We start from the raw sequence: 25,196 nt of genomic DNA, 5'->3' as shown, positions 1-25,196 counted from the left end.
CCTCTTGGGGTTTTCAGGGTAAATTGCTGCTGGATTTGCATTTAAAAGGGAACTGTGGCACCGCTGTTATTTGGCCAGCTCTACCTTGGAAAATTCAACGTATTTTGGTGTATCTTGGGATGGTTCAGGTTGGAAGAGAGCTCCAGGATCACCAAATCCAATCTGTGCCCAATCCCCACCTTGTCACCAGCCCAGAGCACTGAGTGTCACCTCCAGGTGTTCCCTGGACACCTCCAGGGATGGGGACTCCAGAGCTCCCTGGGCAATCCCTTCCTATATTTAACAGCCCTTTCCAGGAAGAAATTCCTGCTGCTGTCCAACCTGACCTTCCTTCCCCTGGGGCCGTTCCCTCTCCTCCTGTCCCTGTTCCTGGAGCAGATCCCAAATCCCCCCGGCTGTCCCCTCCTGTCAGGGACTTGTACAGAGCCACAGGGTCCCCCCTGAGCCTCCTTTGCTCCAGGCTGAGCCCCTTCCCAGCTCCCTCAGGAATTCTCCAGCCCCTTCCCAGCTCCCTCAGGAATTCTCCAGCCCCTTCCCAGCTCCCTCAGGAATTCTCCAGCCCCTTCCCAGCTCCCTCAGGAATTCTCCAGCCCCTTCCCAGCTCCCTCAGCCCCTCCTGGGCTTCCCCAGCTCCCTCAGCCTCTCCTGGGGCTCCATTCCCTCCCCTGGATTCCCTCCAGCCCCTCACTGATGCTCCCAGAGCTGGGCACAGCCCTCAGGGTGTGCCCTCAGCACAGCAGGGTCTTTGCCGGGTGATGGATGAGGACAGGGATTTGATTTCCATCCCAGGTATTTTCCAGATTTTCCAGAGTAGATCTGCCTTCCACCACGCTCCCAGGAGGAGTGGAATGGGAGTGATGGGAGGATGGTTCATTATCCAGTGGGTGGTTCCTTGCCCACAGAGGCTGCTGGAGGTGCTTACTCAGACACAGACTGGCACCACCATCATTAAAATCCCTGTGGAAAGCCCAGTGCATTCTGGATTTTGGGATATTTTGGGGGATGCTTGGCAAGGATGTCCAGCTGCCCACATCCCTACGGACAGCAGAGCTTCCAGCACTTTCTGGGGGAGGTTTGTGCCTTACCCTGAGGCTGGGAGGGTGGTGCCAGCTCCCTGTGGGGTCTGCACTGGGATCAGGGGCTTTTCCTGGAGCATCCCACAGCAAACCCCATCCCAGCCTCTCCTCCTCATCCCAGTGCTTGGCTGGCATCGCTCTGCTCCTGCCATGGCTGAGAGGGCTGAGCCCAGAGGGCGAGGAAATCCTGGATTTACTGATTTTGGGAGGATCTGAGAGGATCCCTGGGGTGAGGGATCACTCCATGGGCTGCAGGAGCTGCTGGCAGCCAGGCCGTGCGCTTGGGGCTGTGGCACAGGGTTTCATTCCCACTTCTTCCCAAACATCCAGGCCTCCTTCCTGGAATTAATTCTAATTCAAGACACTATACAGCCTTTAAATATTACACCAGGGTCATGTGTGCTCCCATCTTTTTTAAATTAGCCAGGCCTGGGAGAAAGGAGATGAGGAATTCAGATTTTTACTGAAAACTCTGATTTTTGTTCTGGCTTTTTTTTTCACTTAATTTCTGCTAGAGGTCACCTTCTCCCACACCATCCTGTTCCCTACCATGAAATAATAATGATGATGATAATAATAATAATAATAATAATAATAATAATAATAATAATAGCAGGTTTTGATGGGGTATTTTACTATCCAGAGTTAAAAACTAAGAAACATGCTACAAATAGCTGAGGCCTTAACTTACCTTAAATGTTGGATTCCATCAAAATTTGTGAATTTCTAAGCTTGGGGTGAAGCTTTTCAAGGTAATTGGGGCAGAGAAGGGCAAATTCTGCTTTTGGGGGGTAAAGCTTTGTGAGGTGTTGGGGTAAAGAGGAGCAAATTCTTCTTGTTAAGGGTGTGTGGTTTCCTGAGAAGGAAGAATTTGAATGTTGGTCCTCCTACCTGGCTCGCTGGTTCCTGGTTTTGCTGATATTTCCGTGGAATCTGTTGTAGGTTCCAATGCCCTGGGATTGGGAGGCAGCTGTGGGACAGGTACAGGTGACATTTAGGCTGCACCAAGTGGGATTTTACCCACTGAGGGGCAAATCCAGCAGCTCTGGCAGCTCTCAGTATTTGAGAGCATCGTTTTGGTGGGATCCCATTCCTGGGCTCCGAGGCTCGGGAGCGGAGCCTGCCGTTCCCTCTCCCTGCATTGCTGACTCCTTCCCTTGCCTTTGCAGCCGTCCCGTTCCCTCCCACGCAGCGGCTCACTCTGAAGGAGGTGTTTGAGGATGGCAAGCCCAGGCTCGATGTCCTCAAGAGCCACTTGGTGAAGGAAGGGCGGCTGGAGGAGGACGCGGCGCTGAAAATCATCAACGACGGCGCCGCCATCCTGAGGCACGAGAAGACCATGATCGAGGTGGAGGCTCCAATCACAGGTCAGGAGCCCTCAATAAACCAGGATAACCCCAACAGGGGTTTTTTTTTTGCCATTTCCCTTCCACCCACGAGGTTTTTTAACTCTCAGGAGAGAGGATTTTGCCGGTGCTCGCTCAGAGCGCGGCCGCGCTCCGCTCCTCGCTGCTGTGGTGACCTTGCTTTTCTTAGCGTGGTAATTCTGTCCCTCTTTTGTGCTGTTCTTCCTCCCGCAGTGTGTGGTGACATCCACGGGCAGTTCTTTGACCTGATGAAGCTCTTTGAAGTGGGAGGATCGCCCAATAACACCCGCTACCTCTTCCTGGGGGACTACGTGGACAGAGGCTACTTCAGTATAGAGGTGACCAAGGATGTGGAGCTTGGGGGTGCTGGGGCTAAACCCAAAGTGCTAAAATACAGCTCAGAATCAGTAAAATTCAACTTAGAATCGGTTCAAATTCAGCTTAGAATCGGTAAAAGTCAACACAAGATCAGTTCAAATGCAGCTCAGTAAAATACAGCTCAGAATCAGTGAAAACCAGCTCAAAATCAGTTCAAATTCAGCTCAGAATCAATAAAATCCAGCTCAGAATCAGTTAAAACCAGCTCAAAATCAGTTCAAATTCAGCTCAGAATCAATAAATTCCAGCTCAGAATCAGTCCAAACACCAATCCCAGCCCTGTCATGCTGGATTTTCCCTCCAGTGGGGTTTGGCATGGGATGGAAGCAATGCTGGTCACTCCCAGTGTGATTTTGGGCAGGAAAATGCTGTCCCAGGCTTTGGATCAGTGGCAGTGATGGGGTTAATGCCCAACCTCTGCCTCCTGGAGTGGCTCTAATGTCACTTGGAGCTGTCACTCGGGGACAGGACAGGGACACTTGATGGTGCCTTGCAGGGTCCCAGCAGGCAGTGGAAATGCTGGAGAAGCTGCAGGATTGAGCAGGAGGAGAAAGAGCCACGTGCCTGAGTCACTGCTTCCCTCTGAAATCCCTGGAATGGGCTCAGGGGAAGGAGCAGGAGCCACCTGGGCTGTGGCAGGGCTTGGCAGCTCCCTGGGGCTCCAGGAGCAACAAACTGGGAGTTGTTGGTTAGAGGACAGAGGATTCAGTGGATCCCCGTGGCTGCTGCTGCCTCAGTGGAGACCCGGGATGGGACAGGAAGGGACAAATGCCACAAATCCCGAGGGGCTGCAGCCATCTGGATTCACAGGGGCAGGGCTGAGTGGAACTGCAGCACTTATCCTGGTTGGAAGCAACGTGAGGAAGGGCTTTTGGGGGAGCAGGGGCCTGAAGTGTGGCAGAAATCAGCTGGAATTACAGAGGGAGTGATTTCTCTTGGAAAAAAAGAGGCTGCAGGAACAGCTGAGCCGCTGGCTCTGCAGAGGAATCTTCCCCAGCGAAGGTTTTTGGGGAGGAACTGTCAGGAATGAGTGCAAGGGGTTCTTTGAAGGATTCTGCAGAGGATTTAGGGAGAGCAGGGCTGACAGCTTGAGCTCCAGCAGCTCCTGGCTCCCTTCCAGCCCTGGAATCCTGACTGGGAGCCAGGGGGTGACGAGGAGCAGCTTCCCGGGGAGCTGGGACGGATGCAGAGGTGGGGCTGGGGCTGGAGGGATCTGGGGTGGTGCTGGCAGGAGGAGCCCCCCAGGGAGGAAGGGGAAGGACACGTCCCACTGCTCCTCTGCTCACCTGGAAAAGGGATTATATTCCAGAACAGCAGCTCCTTCGGAGAGAAGAGGTGGATTTTTTTGGTGTTAACCCACGAATCTTCAAATGAGAGGTGTTGTGTATGGATCCAGGGTGGAAAAGTGCTGCTGCCACTCTCTGCTCTTAGCCCAGGATTGATTTGACAGGGAGATTTTACACTCACATCTCCAGAAGTGCTGGGGATCAGTCCCTGGTCTCTCCATGCTGGGATGATCACAGAATCACGGAATGCTTTGGGTTGGAAAGAACCTTAAATCCCATCCTGTCCCACCCCCTGCCCTGGGCAGGGACACGTCCCACTATCCCAGGTTGCTCCCAGGCCTGCCCTTGGACATTTCCAGGGATGAGGAAGTGTTTCCCAGCTTCTCTGGGTAACAGGGCCTCCCCACCCTCCCAGGGAAGAAATTCCTCCCAGTATCCCATCGAAATCCCCTTTTGGTTCATTCCCCCTTGTCCTCTCTGCCTGTGATAACATGGAACAATTCTAAGATGATGAATGGCCTTGGAGAACTGAGGTGATGGGGCAAAAAAGACGTTTTATCTTTTATTTCCTGCTGCTTTTTCCTCTCCTTCCTTTCCTCCCCATGTTGCAGCGGGAATGCCACAGATTCCCCCTGGAGAATCCCTCTGATCCCACAGCTCGGGGTGGGCTTTGATGGGCACAGGCAGGGGCTGCTCCAAACATCAGGATGAGGCAGAATCCACAAGTTTTCATCCCCCTGTGCCTCTCCCTTCCCCCCTTTGTGAAATCTGCCTTGTGTAGTGAAACAACAGCAGGTTTGGAGTATCCCAGATGGAAAAACATCCAGGTTTTCCCCGTGATGTGACTGCTGGGAAGGTGGGGAGCAGCAGCAGCAGCCTCGTGAGTCACCACACAAGGTTTGGCATCCATGGGGAGGTGATGCAGTGCCTGCCCCTGGCAGCTGGGGGTGTCCTGAGCAGAGCCAGGAATCCCTGGGGATTCCTTCCAGCTCAGGATATTCCACAATTCCATCACTGTGACCTTTTACCGGAGTGAAATGGGAGGGGGTGGTTTAATTGCATCCTGCTGCAGGCAGGAAACCAGGCCAGAGGAGGGGCCAAGGAGGTGTAAGGGCCAAATAACCATTCCAGGTGTTCCCCGTGGCTCCAGGTGTGTGGTTGTCCAGGTAAAAGGAGGAATTTGTGGCTCAGACAAAACCTTTCAGCACGTCCCCTCCCCCTGAAGCCTCGGGGTTCATCAGCTCAGCTGGATACCGGCAACAAATCATTCAACAAATTCTTGCTGGGCCTCTGGCTTAGGGAAATTCTCATTTAAAAACATGAATTCCCAGCATAATGAGGCCACGGAGAGTGGATTGGTTGACGGTTTTGGTTTTTTTTTTTTAAAGAAAAGAATTGTGAGGGGAGAGAAGAGGGGGAGAAGCGTGTGAAAGCTGGAATGCTGCTGGAAGGGGGCTTTGGGAAGGGTTTGCTGTCCCAAAGCCGCTGTGACAGCGAGACTGACTGGTCACAGATGGCAGCTGCAGAGGGCAGGGCTGACAGGCAGCACGGAAATCGGGATGAACTCCTCCATTGGGAGATGCTGAAGGATTCCCAGCGGGAAAAATGCTCCTTTCATTAAGGTTTTAGTCCCAAATCCCAGAATGGCACAAGAGAGGTCTGTGCTTGTGGGGGGGAAGAACCATCCCAGTCCATGAAGCTGAGATACAATGAATAGAATGATTTTGTTAAATCAGAAAGTAAAACAATTGTTATGAGCAGGAACAGAACCTGTGGAAAGAGGAAATTCATCAGGAAAAGCGGTGTGATAATGGCATGCACCTTTCCCAGGCCACTTCTTCCAATCCAATTATGATGGGGCACGTGATTGCTGTCTAATTATGGAATTATATGTTAATCTTGATTGAATTCACTTTTTATCCAGAATAATATTAAGGAAATCCAGAGGAATATTAAAGAGATCCAGCCAGCCCTGTGAAGAGGGAGCGAAGGTGGATTTGTGAGCTGGATTTGGGAGTTTTGCCTCTGTTCCCAATCTGGCAGGCTCCATGTGTCAAACTTCCTTACAAATTCCAGGTTTTGGGAATGCTGAGGGAGGTTTGGCACCAGCCCCTCTTGCATTTTTGGGCTTGCAAGTCCCAATTCCTCTTGGAATTCCCTCCCTGTGTCCTGCTGGGCTTTCCCTTTCCAAGTGGATCAAACCCTCGGCTTCACACCGAGAGGCAGAATAAGGAGAGAGGAGATTATTTAGGATTATTTAAACCCAAAAAGCTGTGACTGCCTGGATTTGCTCCTTGGCTCTTGCAGTAATCAATTCCTGGGCACGGCGCCGGGAAAGGCTGGGAAAGGGATCCGTGCAAAACACCAGGAAGCATCCGAGGCATGCGAGTGTAGAAACTCCTTCATTCCTCGTTCCAGCCCCTCTGGAGCCCTCGAGGGCTCTTCAGTGTCCTTCACTCCGTGTCCTCCTGGCACTGGCAGTCCCCACATCCCTGGGAATGCCTCCAGCCACAGGGAATGGTCGCTCTCCACATCCCTGGCGTGTCCAGGAAAAATTGCACTGCCAAATCCAGCCCCATTTCGCTTTAAACCCCTTCAAATGTGTTTTAAAATCTCTCTTCTGCAAGCTGCCAACCTTCCATACATCCCAAACCCTCCCCTGTTGATGCTGTAGCTCTGCCTTGCTTGCAGAGATGCCAGGGCTGGTTCTTCCTCCAAGTCATTTGGTTCATTTATAGCAACTTCCAAGTTCTCCTGCCAGCCCAGAAAAGTGACATTTCGCTTGCAAACACGGGGAGGTTAAAGCTTTAAATCCCAAAATAATTATAAATGGTTTTGTTGGGAGCATTCCTCCTGGTAACAGATGCAATAAAACATGATGCTGCTACTGGCCTTGGCCCCGTTCTCTTTTGGAATTCCCAATTAATCAAGTTGTTAATGTGGGGTTGAATTCCAAGTGAGAGCAGGCAGTGCTTTACAGCTCCTCAGGGTTTTGGGGATCAGCTGGGATGATTCATGCAGAGCTTACCTTGCAGGTTCAGTGCTTAAACACGCCAGTTCTGAGCTGGCTGTACTGGGAACCAACTGGGAGCTGGTTCCTTTGGGTTCTGGAGTTTGTTTCCAGCTGGTTCCCGGGGATCTGTGCCCCACATCGGGAATGCTGGAGGGTGTAACACAGACTTGGTGGTGCCTCCCGTGCCCCAGGCGTGTCCTGCAGCCTGTCAGCCTCCAGGGTAAGCTCCTATTAGAGGTTTTAATCCAGATCCTGGAGCTTGCTGTCGTTGTGGATTGTCCTTCCAGCTCTCCACAGCAAGGAGGGAAATGTGATAACATTTCCAGTGTGAGATAACAGCTCTGCCACCAGGCTGAGTGAGCCCTCCCTGCCTCCCAGCCCTGCCCTCAGGAGTTTTTTGGGAAGCCAGCATGAAATGTTTCTGCTAAAAACCCCCATTTCAGCCTGACTTTGGTCTGTGCCCCTCAAAGGCGCCGGCTTTGCAGGTGTTGCTGCTCGCAGAGGGGATGTGGAAAGCCCTTTTCAAAGCCAGAGAGCTTTGCTAAGCTAAGCTTGTTTTTTTGGGCTCAGCTTTTCCTGTTTTGAGCTTGAACTTCACATGACTGTAGCATAAGCAGAAAAACCAGGGAGGGGGGAAATCAGTGGGGAAGGTGAAGCTGAATTTTCCGGGTGTTTCATGGACAAATGTCTGCCTGCTCCTCTCGCTGGTCTCCATCCCAGTGGAACATCTGGAGCAAACAGCTGCTTCTGCTTTGTTGCTCTGCAAAAGGGTTTTTTTTTTCCCTTTGGTTTGTGCTGGAAGCAAAGCTGCCCCCACCCAGCCCCGAGCTGCTTTCTGTTGGCCACGACCTCATTTGTCACTTCTCCAAGTCAGCCCTAATATAGAGAAATCCCGGTGGCTTTTCCCCACTTGGCCAGGCGAGGATCCACTGCCCATTATGGAGCTGGGTTCCACTTTGGGTGTCTTCCCAGAACCTCTTAGTGCAGCCTCAGGCTGATGAGTGCCCTGGGAAAGGATTTTCTGACAGCCCTGCTTGCCTCTCTTGCAGTGCGTGCTGTATTTATGGAGTTTAAAGATAAATCATCCCAAAACGTTGTTCCTCCTTCGAGGGAACCACGAGTGCAGGCACCTCACAGAGTACTTCACCTTCAAGCAGGAATGTAAGTATCAGCAGTGGGAGAAGGATTTGAATCCATTTAAATAATACATTTTAAAATATATTTTTTTAAAAAAAAGGTGTTGTGAGAAGACGTGGGCTTCAGTTTTTGTGCCTCTGAGTGGCATCAGAGCTGTAAAAACCTGTTTTGTTTTCCTGCTCTTCTGCTTCCACCCCTGCTACAAAAAATACCCCAAATCCAAATCTTCAAGTTCTGCCAAGCACCAAATGTGGCCTTTTGGTTTCAAAGACAGAGCGTGGATGGAAGGAATGGGAACACTTCTCCCCTGATGAGCCAGGCACACACATCCTCCCCTCCCTGACTCCCAGGCCCAGCAATGTGGAATCGGTGCCAGAAGATTCCCAGCTCCAGACTGTGCAGCTGGGATCAGTGCTGGGAGCAGGGGAAGGATCTGCTCCTCCCTGTTTGCACTGGGGAGGAGCATTCACCCCTCAGATCGTCCTTCCAGTCAAAGATGGGTCTGTGCAAAGCATCTGAATGTTTTTAAGGCAGTGATGAGGAAAGGTCAGGGAACCATGGGTTGATTCTAAATCAGTATTTTCATAAATATACAAGTGCAAGGTTTGATTCCAAGTTGGTATTTTCACAAATACACAAGTGCAAAGTTTCATTCCAAGTGGCTATTTTCACAAATACACAAGTGAAAAGTTGGATTCCAAGTGGATATTTTCACAAATACACAAGTGAAAAGTTGGATTCCAAGTGGATATTTTCACAAATACACAAGTGAAAAGTTGGATTCCAAGTTGGTATTTTCACAAATATACAAGTGCAAGGTTTGATTCCAAATCAGTATTTTCACAAATACACAAGTGCAAGGTTTGATTCCAAGTCAGTATTTTCAAAATGACACCTATTCTCAATTATTTTAATACATGATGTAAATTCCCAATATATTATATAGATTATGTATTTTCCCAATTTATTACACACGTGCAAGGTTTCATTCCAAGTCAATATTTTCACAAATACACAAGTGCAAGGTTTGATTCCAAATCAGTATTTTCACAAATACACAAGTGAAAAGTTGGATTCCAAGTCAGTATTTTCACAAATACACAAGTGCAGGGTTTGATTCCAAATCAGTATTTTCACAAATACACATGTGCAAGGTTTGATTCCAAGTCAGTATTTTCACAAATACACAAGTGCAGGGTTTGATTCCAAGTCAGTATTTTCACAAATACACAAGTGCAAAGTGTGATTCCAAGTCGGTATTTTCACAAATACACAAGTGCAAGGTTTGATTCCAAGTCGGTATTTTCACAAATACACAAGTGCAAGGTTTGATTCCAAATCAGTATTTTCACAAATACACAAGTGAAAAGTTGGATTCCAAGTCAGTATTTTCACAAATACACAAGTGCAAAGTTTGACTCGTGGGCCATTTTGATTTTGAGTCCCATATCCTTCAGGAACTGGGTTCCTAGAATTTATTGCTCACAGCCTGACTGAGTTCCTCCTCCCCAGGCCGGATCAAGTACTCGGAGCGAGTGTACGACGCGTGCATGGACACCTTCGACTGTCTTCCTCTTGCTGCCCTCCTCAACCAGCAGTTCCTGTGTGTGCACGGGGGCCTGTCGCCAGAAATCACATGTCTAGATGACATTAGGAAAGTAAGTCAGCTCCGGGGACTTTTCCCTTCTCTCCAATTCCCTGAGAGTTTCGTTCCTGTGTGGGTTTGGGGCTGGAAGTTTGGGGATTTGAGTTTGGGGATGCTCCTGCTGATGTTGTGTCCCCTCTCCAGTTAGACAGGTTTAAGGAGCCTCCAGCCTTCGGTCCGATGTGTGACCTGCTGTGGTCGGATCCCTCGGAGGATTACGGCAACGAGAAAACCCTGGAGCACTTTGCCCACAACACTGTCCGGGGCTGCTCCTATTTCTACAGGTGAGGGGGTTTTAGGGGCATTCCTCTCCCCTCACACTAAAATCACTGCTCAGGACACTCTGGGGGGCTTTGCAGTGTACCTGACATTCTCCTCACTTGGCTCTAATGCACAAATTCTGGTTTGTTTTTTTATTCTCCTGTAATATTGAGCTGTCTTTGGATAAGTTACTTTATAGAATTGGGGTCTCAAACAGCAGAGGTGCTTCTTTGGGCTGGCCTTGTGAGTGGTTCTCAGCACCTGGATCTCTAGAAAATAATCTTTCCTGCTAAAAAAGGAGGATTTGTGCTGACAGTGTGTTTAGCAGAACCCTTTGCAATTAATTTTTGAATGATAAAAATGTATTTTAGGGTGCTGGACTGAAACTGGATGTTTCTGCAAGTGGCTGCCCCCTGAAACCAAGACCACCCGAGCTCTGTGCTCTCCTTTGCTCCCTGCTGAGTTCTCCTCCCTTTTTTTGTTTTCCAGTTATCCTGCAGTGTGTGAATTTTTGCAGAACAATAGTTTGTTATCCGTAATCCGAGCTCACGAAGCCCAGGATGCTGGGTAAGTGCTGCAGCCCCGGGGCTGGGAAGGGTTTGGGCTGGGTTTGGGCTGGGTTAGGCCAGGTTTGGGCTGGGTTAGGCCAGGTTTGGGCTGGGTTAGGCCAGGTTTAACTTGTGCCCTGTTTTGCAGGTACCGAATGTACAGGAAGAGCCAGACCACGGGCTTTCCCTCGTTAATCACAATCTTCTCTGCACCAAATTACTTAGATGTCTATAACAACAAGGGTAAGGCTGGGGCTCTGCTGCTCTTCTGGGGGTCAGGAAATCTCTCTGCCCTCCCAAAATCACAGGATAATTTCAGCTGGAAAAGAGCTCCAAGGCCACTGAGTCCAACCTGTGCCTGATCCCCACCCTGTCACTGAGAGCCACATCCAGGAATCCCTTGGACACCTCCAGGGATGGGGATCCAAACCTCCCTGGGCAGTTCCAGTCCCTGAGCTCCCTTTCCATGGAGAAATTCCTGCTGCTGTCCCCCCTGAGCCTCCCCTGGCCCAGCCTGAGGCCGTTCCCTCTCCTCCTGTCCCTGTTTCTGGAGCAGATCCCAAATCCCCCCGGCTGTCCCCTCCTGTCAGGGGCTGTGCAGAGCCACAGGGTCCCCCCTGAGCCTCCTCTTTTGCAGGCTGAGCCCCTTCCCAGCTCCCTCAGGAATTCTTCAGCCCCTTCCCAGCTCCCCCAGCCCCTCCTGCTTCCCCAGCTCCCTCAGCCCCTTCCCCAGCTCTGTCCCCTCTCCTGGATTCACTCCAGCCCCTCCATGTCTCAGTGAGGGGTCCAGAACTGCACACAGGGTTCCTCCCCAGTGCCCAGCACAGAGGGACAATCCCTGCCCTGCCCCAGCTGCCACCACATGGTTTTGATACAAAAAATACACTATTTTTGATACAAACCCCTCTCCTCCAGTTGCATTCTTGTGCCTGGAATGAAAGAGAGCTTTGTGTGCTGAGCTGAAGTGGTTGACTTAATGTGTTACTGTGGCAATTAACTGTGGAGTCCTAAGGCCTGGAATAAAGCTTTCATTCCCAGCCACAAGGGAATAAAGCTTTCATTCCCTCCCACAAGGGAGCCCTTTGGATGGGTGCTGCCATCCCACAGAAGCTGATAGGAAAGCTTTGCACTTCCCTCTGCCCCCTGAGCCATGGGGACCATGTGGAATTCTCTCCAGCTGTGGGGTTTTCCACCCCTCACTTTGGAGCTTGGCTCTGTTTGAGCTTCTCTGTTCTAAGCTGAGAACCAACCTGAGGAAAACAAACAAAAAAAAAGGTTTAAACCTTCTCATTTTGGAGAGCTGGTAGCTTGATTTCTCACGAGTGTAACTGGGTGTTGATGATGGAGGTTTTTTAACACTGGTAAAACTTCCAGAGGGGGCCAGGCTGGGAGAGCTGGGAGTGAAGCAGGAAAAGGCTCCAGGGAGACTTTAAGAGCCCCTGGCAGAGCCTGGAGGGCTCCAGGAGAGCTGGAGAGGGACCTGGGACAAGGGATGGAGGGACAGGACACAGGGAATGGCTTCAAACTGCCAGAGGGCAGGGATGGATGGGATTTTGGGAAGGAATTCCTGGCTGGGAGGGCGATGAGGGGCTGGGCTGGAATTCCCAGAGGAGCTGAGGCTGTTCCTGGATCCCTGGCAGTGCCCAAGGCCAGACTGGACTTGAACCAGACTTGAACCAACCTGGAACAGTGGGAGATGTCCCTGCCTGTGACAAATCCAGCCCATCCCAGGATTCTGGAAGTGGAAAGCGCCCATGGACGTTTATTTCTCTTTCCCTTTTCTCCCCCAGCTGCTGTACTGAAATACGAAAACAACGTCATGAACATCAGGCAGTTCAACTGTTCCCCTCACCCCTACTGGCTCCCAAACTTCATGGATGTCTTCACATGGTCTTTGCCTTTCGTAGGGGAAAAGGGTAAGAGAGATTTGGGGCTTGTGTTCCAAATTCCCAGTGCCTGCTCCTCACATCCTGAGTGTCACAAACCTGTCCCACAGCGCTGGGAGGGTGCTGCAGCTCCAGGTAGCACAGGAGAGCAGGTCAGGCTCAGGGAGAGCTGCATTACTGCGTTAAATTCTTGCAAAAACAGCTGTTGATACCTGTTTGAAAAAGCTTTTAGCAATAAAACCCTCCTTTCTTGCTCCTTCTGCACTGCTGGTGGAGCTGATCTTGGGTGCTGTAGCCCCACCTCAGAATTTGGAGAGGTTTCTCTCGGTTTGCAACAGAGGAATTTTAAATTCCTGTTGGCTCCTGGCCTACCAAAAAGGAAGCATTCACTTCGAGGCTGATTCCATTCTGAAGAAGGCGAGGCAGCTTAAAATATGACCAAGACTTTGCCTCAGCTTTTCACCAGAAGGATTTTCACCTCTCCTGATGAGTTAAATTCCTCCCCAGTCTTGTGTGTTCGGAGTGTGGCTTCACCCTCGTGACCTCCAGAGGGTTTTCTTGACTTTGAGGCACCAAAGGTCGAATCCCCCTCCCCAGATTTGTCCCCTCTCGGAGCCAGGTGCCCGTGGCGTGGGTGGGCACGGCGAGGGGGGACCTTGAGGGAGCTCAGGCTGTTCTGCAGGAATGTTGGCACCTCCTTGCCCACGTCTGGTTCCTCTGTGCTGTGCTTGGCCTGCATCCACCTCCTTGGCAGAGGATGCGGCGTGTGTCGTCTGCTCCGGCGCCGCTGCGGGTGCCGGCAGCCTGTGCCTCCAAGTGTCTCCAGGCTCCCACTCGCAGGGACAGACGACCTTGAAATGCTTCCCTCGTCCTCCAAACCCCTGCGTGAGCCCCCAGGCCCCTCTGACCTCGCTGTCTGTGCCTCTTGCAGTCACCGAGATGCTCGTGAACATCCTCAACATCTGCTCCGACGACGAGCTGATCTCGGACGGCGACGAGACCTTGGAAGGTAAAATATCCCTGCTGGCACCTGAGAGCAGCACGGGGAAAGCCTGGGGAAGGTCTCTGATGCCTGAGCAGCACTTGATTTATTTCTGGATGCCCTGCCAGGGTCTCCAGTTCCTTTTTGCCCAACCTTTGCAGTTTTGGGTAGGGAATGTTATTTTTTTTTTCCTCCTTTGCTGTTCAGTCACAGAGAAATTAAATGACATTCACTGCGACAGACACTTCTTGCCAGCTACTCTGGGAATGGTTTCCTGCTGGTTATTTTTTTCCCCCAATTCAAAATTTTCTGCACCAAAATATCCACCCAATCTTCTCATCTGTTGCAGTGAACTCCTCTGTAAAGTGGTTTCTCGTGTCAACCCCCTCCCCAAAACCGCTGGGTTTGGCCCTGGTTTTAAGCCATGCATGAAGGGGACAAATCAGTGGCTGAGCTGATGAGCAGGTTGGATTTTGGGGGGACTCAGGAGCGAGGTGGTGACCTGAGGAAGCTGAGGGGGGCAGCGAGAAGTGGGGCCCGAGCTGCTTCGGCCCCAGGTGGAGACTCTAACCCGCTTCTCCCATTGCATTTCCGTTTTGTTCTTTGGTTTTTTTGTTGGTTTTTTTTTTCTTTCCTCCCTCCCATGAAAATTAAATTTGTTTCTTCTATCTCTGTCTTCATCTACTTGTTTCTTGGTGTCTCCTCTCCCTGAAGATCACTACATTTCAAGCTATCCGAAAGGTACCCAGCTAGAATTTGCTACGAGCTTAATTATCACTGCCTGTGCCACCAGATCCTTGAAGTGGATTTCCAGAGCTGACTAGTGGGGCAGTCTCTTCATCCCCTTTCAGTTTTAACATAAGCTCCATGTGTTTTTTAACCCTTCTGCGTTCCTCCAGGAACTCTGAGAAACGGGGGTCACGTTTCTACCTGATTCTGAATGCAGCCACGTAGTGCATGGCTGAGCCATGGTGCATGTGAGCCCTGGGTTTGGCTTCCCTGTCCTGATGTGTACTGGGCCATGTGAGGAATCTCAGCTGAGAGGAGATGGATTTGTTCCCTCTTTTGACCTGAATTTTCCGTTTGGTTTCAGCTCCCTCCGTGCTTTTTTTGTTTGTTTGTTCGTTTCTCTCTCCCGTTGGGTCCGCAGAGCGGAAGGGGAGCTCCCCCTGCCCCGTTGTGTCCGTGTGGGGTCAGGGCAGAGCCCCCAGGCTCGGGCCAGCCCTTCCCTGTGCTCCTTGGTTGCCAAAGCTGATGCTTGCGTGCCACCGCGGGCGAGCACAGCGGTGCCCACGGCGCCTCAGCCCCTCCGTGCTCTGCCTTGCAAACCGTGTCCTCATGGCTGAGTCATTTGTGTCACATCCCGTGCAGTGTGAGCCCACCTGGCAGCGAGGCCAGTCCGTGTCCTGTGGTGGTTTTACTCTCTTTAGCCCTCTTGAGTCCCGTGTGCCATCCCGTTGGTGTTGCCCTCCTCACCGCCATCCCGGTGCCATCCCGGTGCCATCCTGATGCCATCCCGGTGCCATCCTGATGCCATCCCGGTGCCATCCTGATGCCATCCTTCCAGCACCGTTCTCTCTCCGGTGTAGCTGTGACTCTGTAAAAACCATGATTTCTTTTCCTGGAGTCAGGCAGGTGCTTCATCCTGGCGTCCCCTGGAGAACAGGAAACCTCCCAACGCGCTGCTGTTTGCTCTTTTCTCTCCCTAAGGTGGGACAACGGTGCGTAAGGAGATCATCAGGAATAAGATCAGAGCCATCGGGAAGATGGCACGGGTCTTCTCAGTCCTTCGGTGAGGATGGGCTGGGGCTGGGCTCAATTTGGGGGCTGGGCTTAATTTAGGGGCTGGGCTGAATTTGGAGACTGGGCTTAATTTGGGGACTGAGTTTTATTTGGGGACTGGGCTTAAACTGGGGTCTGAATTTTATTTGGGACTGGGCTTAAACTGGGGTCTGAATTTTATTTGGGACTGGGCTTAAACTGGGGTCTGAATTTTATTTGGGGACTGAGTTTTATTTGAGGACTGGGCTTAATCTGAGGACTGAATTTAATTTGGGGTCTAGGTTTAATTTGGGGCTGGGTGATGGGGGGTCACTGGTTAGAAAAGAAAGAAGAGAGAAACTTCATAAGACAGGTGGGTTTTTTCCTGACTCTTTCAGGACACATTTGCCTGAAAGAAAGTTGTAGCCAGGTAGGGGTTTGGTCTTTTCTCCCAAATAAGAAGTGACAGATGGGAGGAAGCAGCCTCCAGCTGCACCAGGGGAGGTTCAGGTTGGACATTATGGAAAATTTCTGCATGGAAAGGGTTGCCAAGTGTTGGAGTGGGCTGCCCAGGCCGTGGTGGAGTGATGTGTGGACGTGGCACTCAGGGACATGGGTAGCTGTGAACAGAGTGGTGGTGCTGGTTGGACTGGGTGGCCTCAGAAGCCTTTTCCAGCCTCAGTGATCCCCATGATCCATGATCCCACACCATCCACCAGCCTTGCCTGGCCAGTACAAGCCCTGCTCAGGTGTAACTGGTGCTGCTGTTCCCTGCAGGGAGGAGAGCGAGAGCGTGCTGACCCTCAAAGGCCTGACCCCCACAGGTACCCTGCCCCTGGGAGTGCTCTCGGGGGGCAGGCAGACCCTGCAGACCGGTGAGTATCCCCCAGCCCTGCGCTCCCCCTGCCCCAAACCCCCCGGGGCAGCTCCCACGGGCAGCCTGGGGGTGCCAGGGCCCCCAGCCAGGGTCAGGCCCGTGGGGAGGAAGGATTCCCAAGCAGGAGGAGGCAGAGGTGTAGGTGGGGAATGTGGAGAGATGCCGAGCTGTCCCCGTGTACCCTCGAGGAAGAAAACCCACAGCACCCTGCCTAAAGCATGTTTAGTGCTTAACTGTTTGTTTCTGCAACGAGTTTTTTTATCCTTTATTTCCCTTCTAACGCTGCATGGTGCACATCCTCTGCCTCAGCTCGCTGTGCTGCTGCTGTGTGACAGCCTCCGTGTGAATGTGACAGTGACACGGCCTCTGTGTGAATGTGACAGTGACACAGCTGCTTGTTTGTTCTTCGTTCCACCAAACCCCTCCGGACCTGCCCCTGGCCAGTCACGAATCCCAAACAAGAGGAAGGGTCCAGCCAAAGGAACGAGGTTCCTGCAGGGCTGGGTGGTTCAGGAGATCTCCTCTCAGGTTTTGAGGCACTTTGTGGAGGTTACTTCCCAAATTTGCTGCCTCCCTCAGCAGCTCTGGGAGCGAAGGATCCGATCCTGCCCGCTCCCAGGGCTGGTGCTCAGGGAATGAGCTGTCCCAGAGGGAATCCTGTAATCCAGTGTTTTAATCCTTCCCTGCCATCAGCCTTTGAAGCCTGGCACCTCCCCAGCCTCCCCCTTCCCATGGGCACCGGGGATTTCCTGCAGCTCTCCCCGGGCTGGGGTTTGCCTGGATTAAACAGTTCACGAGTCACAAACGTGGAAATGTCGCTGCCTGCTCCCGGGGAGGATGCAGCATCACTCCCAGGCTCATGGATTTCTCTGCCCACAGAGCAGGATGGATTTTTTTTTTTCCCTTTTTTCATAGAAACCATCACAGCCCCGTCGCCCCAGTTCTGAGAACAGAGCCTGAGTGGGAAGGTGGCTGCTGCAGCAGCTCTGTCCCCGTGTCCCGACAGCACAGGGTCGTGCTGTGACGTTCTCCAGCACCTTCCCCTCTCGGGGGGTTCTCTGAGGGGTACCAGGGCTCTCCCCTCCCCCAGAATAAGCCTCTCCCCAGGACAGAACAAACAAGCTGGGCCTTGCTGCTGCCTCACCTGCCCCGCCCGCCGCCTGCAGGCTCCTCCCGCTGCCCTCGGCACCTCCCGGCTTCTCCTGCCCTCCTCACCGCCCTTCCCTGTCCTGACCCCTTCTCCCATCCCCTTTTCCCCATCCTGACCCCTTCTCCCATCCCCTTTTCCCCATCCTGACCCTTTCTCCCATCCCCTTTTCCCCATCCTGACCCCTTCTCCCTCCCCTTTTCCCCGTCCTCCCACCCTTTCCCATTTCGCACATCCCTTCTCACTCCCGGTGAATTTATGGGAGCCCCGTCTGCTGGGTGAGGAGGAGAGGGGGCTGCCCCCCTTCCGGGGTGCCTGTGCACCCCAAAAAAGGGAGACAGGCCTGCAGTGAGGGGGGCCCTGCCCTCCTGAGCCTCTCCCCAGCCTTTCAGAGCAGGGCTTGGCAAAATCATCTGAATAAAGTCACGGAATCTGGGGCAGAGCTGTGCAGCCACAGCTCCATCCTTCCTCCGTGGCCTCCCGAGGACCACGTGGCCCCTGCATTGTGTCCAAAGCCAGAAAACTGCTGTTTTGAGGCTAAAATCCAGGGAATCTGCTCAAGGGAAGGGCCTCCTCTCAGATGTTGAGGCAGGGCCTACCAGACCTTGGACGTTTGTGCAGCAGATTTAGGAAGGGGGACATGGCTCAGCTCTGTGGTGCCTTGTTGCTTGGTAACACTTTCAGGAGCTGGAGCTGAAGCCAAACTGCATTTGGAGCCTGATTTTTGTTACAACTCAAGGCACCGGGAGCGGAGCAGCCCAGGACCTGCTGCTTGTCCTTCCCTAGAAAACAGCTGCCCTCTCCTTCCCCCTGCTCCAGAACATCCCCTGGGATCCCTGCCCTCACCCAGCTGCGGTGCTGGGGGGTGAATCCCACAAAATTGATCATCTGAGGGTGGCCTGGAGCCACCCACGCCTTACTCCGAGGTTGTCCCTGTGCAGAGCCCTCACTCTCTGCTCCTCTGTTCTTCTGTCAGACCAACCCAGAGGAAAGGAGACTCCCCCTGAGCCCTGGGGAGTCGCCTTCCCCCTTCCTCTCCACCTCCTGTCACCTCTTTCTCCCCTCTGGCCACTCGTTTGGCACCACCGGGGCTGGGGGGCCGCGGGCTCTGCGTCGCAGCCATGATGTCGGATCACTCACTGTCACTCTGTTTTTGTTTTTTTTTTTTCTGTTTTTTTGTTTTTTTATTTTTTTTTCCCTGTCTTCATTTTTGCATGCCACTGTTCTTCTGTATTGCAGCCACAGTAGAAGCGGTAGAGGCACGGGAAGGTATGGCTAGAACCCGGCGAGAGACTCAAATCATCTCCGTGTGTGCGTGCGCTCATTTTAAAGAGCTTTACCAGCCCTTAACGGAAGCTTTTTACTCTTGCATCACCAGAAGTGGGGGAGGACCAGGCCCTGCTGGGAAGGGAAAAATAAAAAAAACAAACCCAAGGGTTTGGTTCAAGGCTGTTGCAGCTTGAACAGTTTATTCCTTATTTATTTGGAGTTGCCGGAGCGGTTCCTGCTCCGGTGGCTCAAGACCTTGGGGTTGAGGTCCTGCAATCTGCCAGCGCCATCAAAACCCGTAAAAAACTGGATTTTGTGGTGCTGGTGTGATCCCTGCCTTCCCCACAGCTAGGCCAGGGTGGAGAGGCAATTCTCTGCCTGTAGAGGGTAGGAATGACAGATCCGGGAGGATTTTTCCTCGATACCGAGTGGGGCCACGCAGCTCTACAGAGGCTTTGCTTACTAAAGGAAGTTGTTTGTGAGCCAGCCAAGTCCTTGTAAAAGATTTGGCACAGCCTCCTTTTCCTTAAATTCTCCGTAGCACAAAGGAGTTTCACATTTGGTCCGTGTCATCAGGGCAAGGGTGACGTGCTCGTCCCCGCGGTGATGGAACAGGGACATGAAATTCCTCCGTGGGATTCATCCCTCCCAAGTCTGCCCGTGTGTCTCCTGGTCATGCAAGAATTTTGCCTTTGTGATCCAAGGACTAGCTGTTCCCTCTCCTGGTGTTGCAGTGTGTGGTTTGTGTCGGAGTTCAGAGCCTTGTGGTGGTGTCTTTGTTCTGTCGTTCTGGGTTTTGCCTTTTTTTTTGGTTTGTTTTTAGTTTTGGTTTTCTTTTTAATCGTTATTTTTTAGTGTCGTGTTTTTTCAGCTTTGAAATTTTCCCGAGATTTCACTCTCTGGGGACAGCAAGCACTTGTCTGGTTGATCAAGTTCCTCCTGTTGTATGAAAAGAGGGGGAGGTTTGGGATACTGGGAGGAAATTCTTCCCTGTGAGGGTGGCGGGATGGAATTCCCAGAAAAGCTGTGGCTGCCCCATCCCCACGGTTGGGGTGGGGTTGAACCTGGGATAGCAGTGCCCTGCCCATGGATGATTTTAATCTCCCAATCCACTCCATGGCTCCATGAAAAGCTCTTAGGGAGCAGAGCAAATCCTAAACCTCTCTTAAATAAAAAACAAACCAAAAAATGCTCCTAACCCTCCTATCAGGGAGCAAAGCAAATCCTAAACTTCGCTCCAAATAATCCTAAATAATAATCCTAAACTTCACTCCAAATAATCCTAAATAATGATCCTAAACTTTGCTCCAAATAATCCTAAACTTCACTCCAAATAATCCTAAACTTTGCTCCAAATAATCCTAAATAATAATCCTAAACTTTGCTCCAAATAATCCTAAATTTTGCTCCAAATAATCCTAAATAATAATCCTAAACTTCACTCCAAATAATCCTAAATTTTGCTCCAAATAATCCTAAATAATAATCCTAAACTTTGCTCCAAAGAATCCTAAATAATAATCCTAAACTTTGCTCCAGATAATCCTAAATAATAATCCTAAACTTCACTCCAAATAATCCTAAATTTTGCTCCAAATAATCCTAAACAATAATCCTAAACTTTGCTCCAGATAATCCTAAATAATAATCCTAAACTTTGCTCCAAATAATCCTAAATTTTGCTCCAAATAATCCTAAAAAATAATCCTAAATTTTGCCGCCAACACCAAAACCTCCCCAGAGAGTCCCCACAGCCAGACAGGTGCTTTCGGTCCCCGCCGCCCGTGGGTGTCTGCCGTGTTCTGGAGCGTTCCTCGGGGTGAACCCCCCCTGACCCCCCTCGTGTGCTCCTTCCCCGCAGCCATCCGAGGCTTCTCCCCGCAGCACAAGATCCGCAGCTTCGAGGAGGCGCGGGGGCTGGACCGCATCAACGAGCGCATGCCCCCGCGCAAGGATTCGCTGCACTCGGACGGCCCCGGCGGCCTGCTCACCTCCAACTCTGCCGACAAGAACGGCACGGGCAAGAAACCCCAGTGAGCCCGCCCCGGGAGCCACGCCTGGACGGATTTTATTTATTTATTATTATTATTATTATTATTATTATGATCGGGGTGGGGGCGGGGGCAGGGGGAGAAACCGACTTCACCTGGAGGCACGTCCATAAATCCAGTCTGCATCTGTTCTCTGTAAGAAAGCGACCATTTTGTAATTTGTTTTTGGGTTTTTTTTTTAATTTATGTTCGGTATATATATAAAAAATGTCCTTTTTTTTTTTTTTTAATTTAGAAACCAATCCAACTGCTAGTGCATCCCGGGAATGTTGTGCTGTCCAGCTGCCCTCCCCGAGAGGCCAAACCTCTGCTGGGGGGGGATGGATTAAAAAAACAAAAATCAGTCAAACCAGGCAACTTGGGTCGTTGGCTTTGGCACAATTTGGGATTAGCCTGAGCTTTCCAAAGCAGGTCCTTCCCTTCAGGATACGGTTGGGTTGGTTTTCCTTTTCACATCTGTTTTCTTCCCGGATTTTCCCTGTTGTTTTCTTCCACCTCTTGCCTACCTGCAGCTGCTGCTTTAGCACCCAATTCCCTGGAAGGCATTGCTGGGATCCATCCCTCTTTCCCAAGGTGACAGCCAGGGGTAGCTCCAAAGGACTCCAGGGTTGGTGACTCCAGTCACCTTTTCCCTCAGGAATTCAGCTTTATCCCAGGGGAGTCCCAAAGGAAAACAGGGAGAAGGTGTGGGAAGTGCTGCCCCTTGCTGTGGCTCTTCCTCTTGGAGCAGCCAGTTTGTGCTTGGGAATTCCCTTGGGAATGCCACTGATTCAGAGCAGAGGAATTATCTCTGCTGCCTGCTGATCCTTGGGAAAGCTGCAGGGCCTGAATTTTAAAGGAAAAGGGGACGTTTTGTACCCTGGAGGCTGCAGCTCCCAGCACCACAGGCTGCCCAGCCCACGGCACATTCCCTGCCCTGGCTCTGGAGTCGGCCCTTGCTGAGCAGTTTGGGGTGTGGGGGACAGGGGGGTCCCCCCCAGTGTCACCTCCCTGTCCCCAGCGGGGTCTTCCACCCTCTGTGCTTGATTTGGGCATCACCCACCCTTGGCTCTTCAGCCTTTCCCAGCAGCTGGAGCAGGGGGTTGCTGGTGAAATTTGGGATGAGATGGGGGGGCCCTGCTGGATTTGGGAGATTTGGTTCTGTGCTGGTGACAGGGCAGCCCTGGGAGGGGCTGGAAGGCAGAACCGGGTGGATCTGGCAGGGATTTTGGCAGGGTGTTCTGGACAGGGACCCTGGGGACACCCCCTGGGTGTTGTGGGGGGTTTGGAGTGGGAGCTGAGCATTCTGAGCGTTCCTTCACTGGAACTGGGAGTGCTGGGGAAGGGATTTGTGGGATTCCCTTTGATCCCTTCCCGTGTGAGCCGTGCCCATTGCCCGGAGCCGAGGCAGCAGCTCCTGGAGCTCCCCCCTCCAGCTCTCCCCCTTCTCCCGTGCTCTCCGCAGGCAGGGCTGAGCCTCTCCCAGGGGAGCTTTGCCAAGGCTTTCCCTGGATCTTGCTCCTTCCCTCGGCGATTCCAGCGCCAGAGGAAAGCAGCAACTTCCCAGGAAGCTTTCAGCTTGTCTTAGGATCACACGTCACCTAATCCCACGGGGCTGTTTAGGATTCTGTGAGCAGACCGCTGGCTTTCCACACTTTTCAGTCACATGCCTCCACTTTCCCCTTTTCTTTTTTCTTTTTTTTTTTTTTTCCTTTTCTTGGTGTTTTTGGTTTTTTCCCCCCTTTGATCCCTTTATTTTTTTACACGCCCACCGCTTAGCGAAAAAAAAGTGCGAGATGTTTGGAGCGAGCTTCTCTTCCCCCCAGTCCGAGGAGTGGGGCCAAATTGCCTTTTGTCTGTGAGTATTTCTTTGTCCTTCCAGGGCCTCCTGTGAGCGCGGTGAGCCCGTGTGTGGTACCCGGGCGCCGCCCGGGGCTGCCCGTGCATGTTCGGGCGTGTTGTGCTGACCCAGGCTGGGATCTCACCCAAGCAGCCAGGTTTTAGTCGGGATATTTGGGATGGGAATTGCGGGACCCCGAGCCTGGCACCCCCCCCTGTTCCCAGCTTTTTTGGGGGGGTCAGCAGGGCCCGGCCCATCACTGAGGGGGATTTGCTTTGCTGGCAGTTTGTCCCCCCCGCCCTCTTCTCCTGCTCTGGCATCACCAATTCCTCCTCCCCAAAATCCTTTTGGACCTTGTGGTTTGGGGGGCTCAGATCCAATCCCCCAATCCCTGGGGCTGCTGGAGCTGCAGCTTCCCCGTGTCCCAGCCCTGCAGAAGGGCTGGATGTTTTTTGTCTTGGCCCTGGAGATGATGGCCAGGGGCTGGACGTTGGTTGTCCTGGCCCTGGAGATGGTGGCCAAGGGCTGGAAGTTGGTTGCCCCAGCCCCAGAGGTGGTGGCCAAGGGCTGGACGTTGCCCCGGTGTCCCTGTGACACCGGCACACGTGGATGTCACACTGCCAGGTCCCCTCTTCCCTTTAAAGCAGTTCCCGAGGGGGTGAGGAGCAGCGATGGGGCTCTGGGTGCTAATTACCCCCCCAATTAACGCCCCCTCTCCGTGCTGGGCTTCCCCTGCCACAACCCCGAGCTGAGATCCCCCCTCCCCTCTTTCGGGGACAACCTCGGAGCAGAATCCCCTGCCCCGATCCCCACCACGGCAAACCAAAAATCAATCCAGAAACGCCCCCAAACTCCCCCTTTTTCCTCCTTTTCTCCCCCAAATCCAGCGCCTCGGAGCTGGGCTTGTCTCTGACCCCTCTGAGCTCCCGCCCATCCCTTCCCATCCCCGGCTGCCACCTGGAGCTTGGACAGCCCGGGATTGTGGGGACCCGACCCGAGGGAGCCCCAGATCCAGGGAACGCCCCCACCTCCCGCAGCCTGGGTTTTTTTGCATGTTCTAGCAAGGTGCATGTCCAAGGAGGGGAGTCGGCAATGGGCCGGGTGTGGGTTGAGTTCAAGCTTCATTTTCTTTTTGGGATTGGGAGAACCCCTCTGGCACGGATCCCGCCTGGCCAGGGGAGCTGGCAGGGATGCAGATCCCACCAAACCTCGGCCAGGGAGGACCTGAAGCCCTGCAGGGGTGCAGTGGTGGTGATTTTAGGGTTCTCAGTGCTGAAGGATCATACGCCCGTTGCCTGGAGACTGCCTCCTTTTTAATTTTTACTTTTATTTCTTGCTCTCTTTTTTTCCTTTTTTTTTTTTTTTTTTTTTTTTTAGTTCTGTTGAAAGGAGAAAAAAAATGGTGAAAATGTTATTTATTGGCAGAAATTATTTAATATAATTTCTTTTTTTTTTTTTTTGTGAAACAAGGAATGAATTTGTTAGAACCGTCTCGATGTAAATCGGAGTCATCTTTAAGGAGGAAAAAAAAAAGAAAAAAAAAGTTAAAAATTGACACAGTCATTGGGCTCCACTGTGGTTTTTTGGGGGGCACAGAAGGGAGGATTTGGGGGTTTTAGGGCCTCTCCAGGCTGGGGCAGTGCCCAGACGGCGTCTCCAGCCCCCGGCACGCCGGCACACGCGGAGCTGGTTGGGTTTGGAGAGCTCTGGGCTGCTCCTCGTCCTTCCTGGGTGAATAACGCGGTGCCAGCAGGGATGTGCCGGCTCTTGTTCCACCCCGGCTCCTTCCTTGTCGCTTTTGGGGTTGTTCCCTGCACACAGAGAGAGAACTGAGGGATCCATCCGCATGGATCCAATGGTCTCGGCTCCAACGCCGGGATCCTTCCCTGTGCCCGGGGCAGGATCCATCCCCTCCTGTATCCCCTCCGTTCCCGGGGACCTGGGATCCATCCCCTCTTCCCCGAATTTGGGGATGAGCCCTGGAGGGCCCCAGGGCGTTATCCCGGTCACGTTTCCGTCGGGAATTCAGCGTCGGGAATTCAGCGTCCCGCCCGGAGCTGAGCTCCCCAGGTGCTCCCTGTTCCCCACCTGCGGCTCCCGCAGCGCTCCCGGCCGCCGGATGCATCCCGGGCACGCCCGGGCCGGGACGCTCCGGCTCTCCCACCCTTTTCCTGGGTGTTCCCACCAAAACCGGGGAGCCCCCCGCGTCCAGCAGCGCTCCCGGAGCCCGCGGGAGCACCGGGGGGCTCCCGGCACATCTCTGCCCGCGGGAGCATCCCCGGGAGCATCCCCGGGCCCGGCCGCGCGTTCCCGGCTGGCATCGCCGCGCCGAGCAAACAGGAAACACTCGCCCTTTGTTAATCCCGGCCCGGGCTGCGCGTTAAATATTTATCTGTGAGCGGAGGCTGGTGCTGGGAGCCGCGGGGAGGGAGGGACCGAGGCTGGGCCGGCGCTGGAGGCTCCCGGCCGGGCACGGGGACGGTGCGTGGGGACCAGGAGGTGAGAGGGGGTTCGGGCAGGGGGCGTTGGCACCCCGAGGGGGGCTCTGATGAAGGGGGCTGCTCCTCACATCGCCAGCAGGTGCTGCGACCTCGCGAGGTGTCACTTGGTGGGCTGGAGGGGACCCGGAGGGGACCTGGAGGGGACCTGGAGGGGATGGTCACCCCCTGGCAGCAGGGATGGGGTCGGGGTCT

At 52.8% G+C, this 25,196-nt stretch overlaps 2 protein-coding genes across 4 annotated transcripts in view; one reads left to right on the top strand and one right to left on the bottom strand.

Annotated features, from left to right (window-relative positions):
* The window catches only part of PPP3CC (protein phosphatase 3 catalytic subunit gamma), a 37,979-nt gene extending 13,913 nt beyond the window's left edge, over window positions 1-24,066 (top strand). Inside the window, exons 2-14 of one of the 3 annotated variants that reach the window (XM_063420121.1) lie at window positions 2,246-2,443; window positions 2,657-2,781; window positions 8,170-8,281; window positions 9,770-9,915; window positions 10,047-10,186; window positions 10,653-10,730; window positions 10,860-10,954; window positions 12,502-12,627; window positions 13,529-13,606; window positions 15,290-15,371; window positions 16,118-16,215; window positions 18,604-18,633; window positions 20,495-24,066. In XM_063420121.1, the coding sequence (XP_063276191.1) occupies window positions 2,246-2,443; window positions 2,657-2,781; window positions 8,170-8,281; window positions 9,770-9,915; window positions 10,047-10,186; window positions 10,653-10,730; window positions 10,860-10,954; window positions 12,502-12,627; window positions 13,529-13,606; window positions 15,290-15,371; window positions 16,118-16,215; window positions 18,604-18,633; window positions 20,495-20,670 (1,484 nt within the window). In that variant the 3' untranslated portion in view covers window positions 20,671-24,066. Of the gene's footprint in view, window positions 1-2,245; window positions 2,444-2,656; window positions 2,782-8,169; window positions 8,282-9,769; window positions 9,916-10,046; window positions 10,187-10,652; window positions 10,731-10,859; window positions 10,955-12,501; window positions 12,628-13,528; window positions 13,607-15,289; window positions 15,372-16,117; window positions 16,216-18,603; window positions 18,676-20,494 lie in introns of all 3 variants that reach the window. The other 2 variants (XM_063420120.1, XM_063420122.1) reach the window with 2 other exon arrangements.
* REEP4 (receptor accessory protein 4) overlaps window positions 1-25,196 on the bottom strand; it is a 115,103-nt gene that overhangs the window by 87,901 nt on the left and 2,006 nt on the right. The gene's annotated exons all lie outside the window — the stretch shown is intronic.

This window comes from Prinia subflava, chromosome 29, assembly GCF_021018805.1.
Source record: "Prinia subflava isolate CZ2003 ecotype Zambia chromosome 29, Cam_Psub_1.2, whole genome shotgun sequence".
NCBI lineage: Eukaryota > Metazoa > Chordata > Aves > Passeriformes > Cisticolidae > Prinia > Prinia subflava.
The sequence above is the reverse complement of the archived record's forward strand: the minus strand, read 5'-3'. Positions and strand labels throughout refer to the sequence as shown.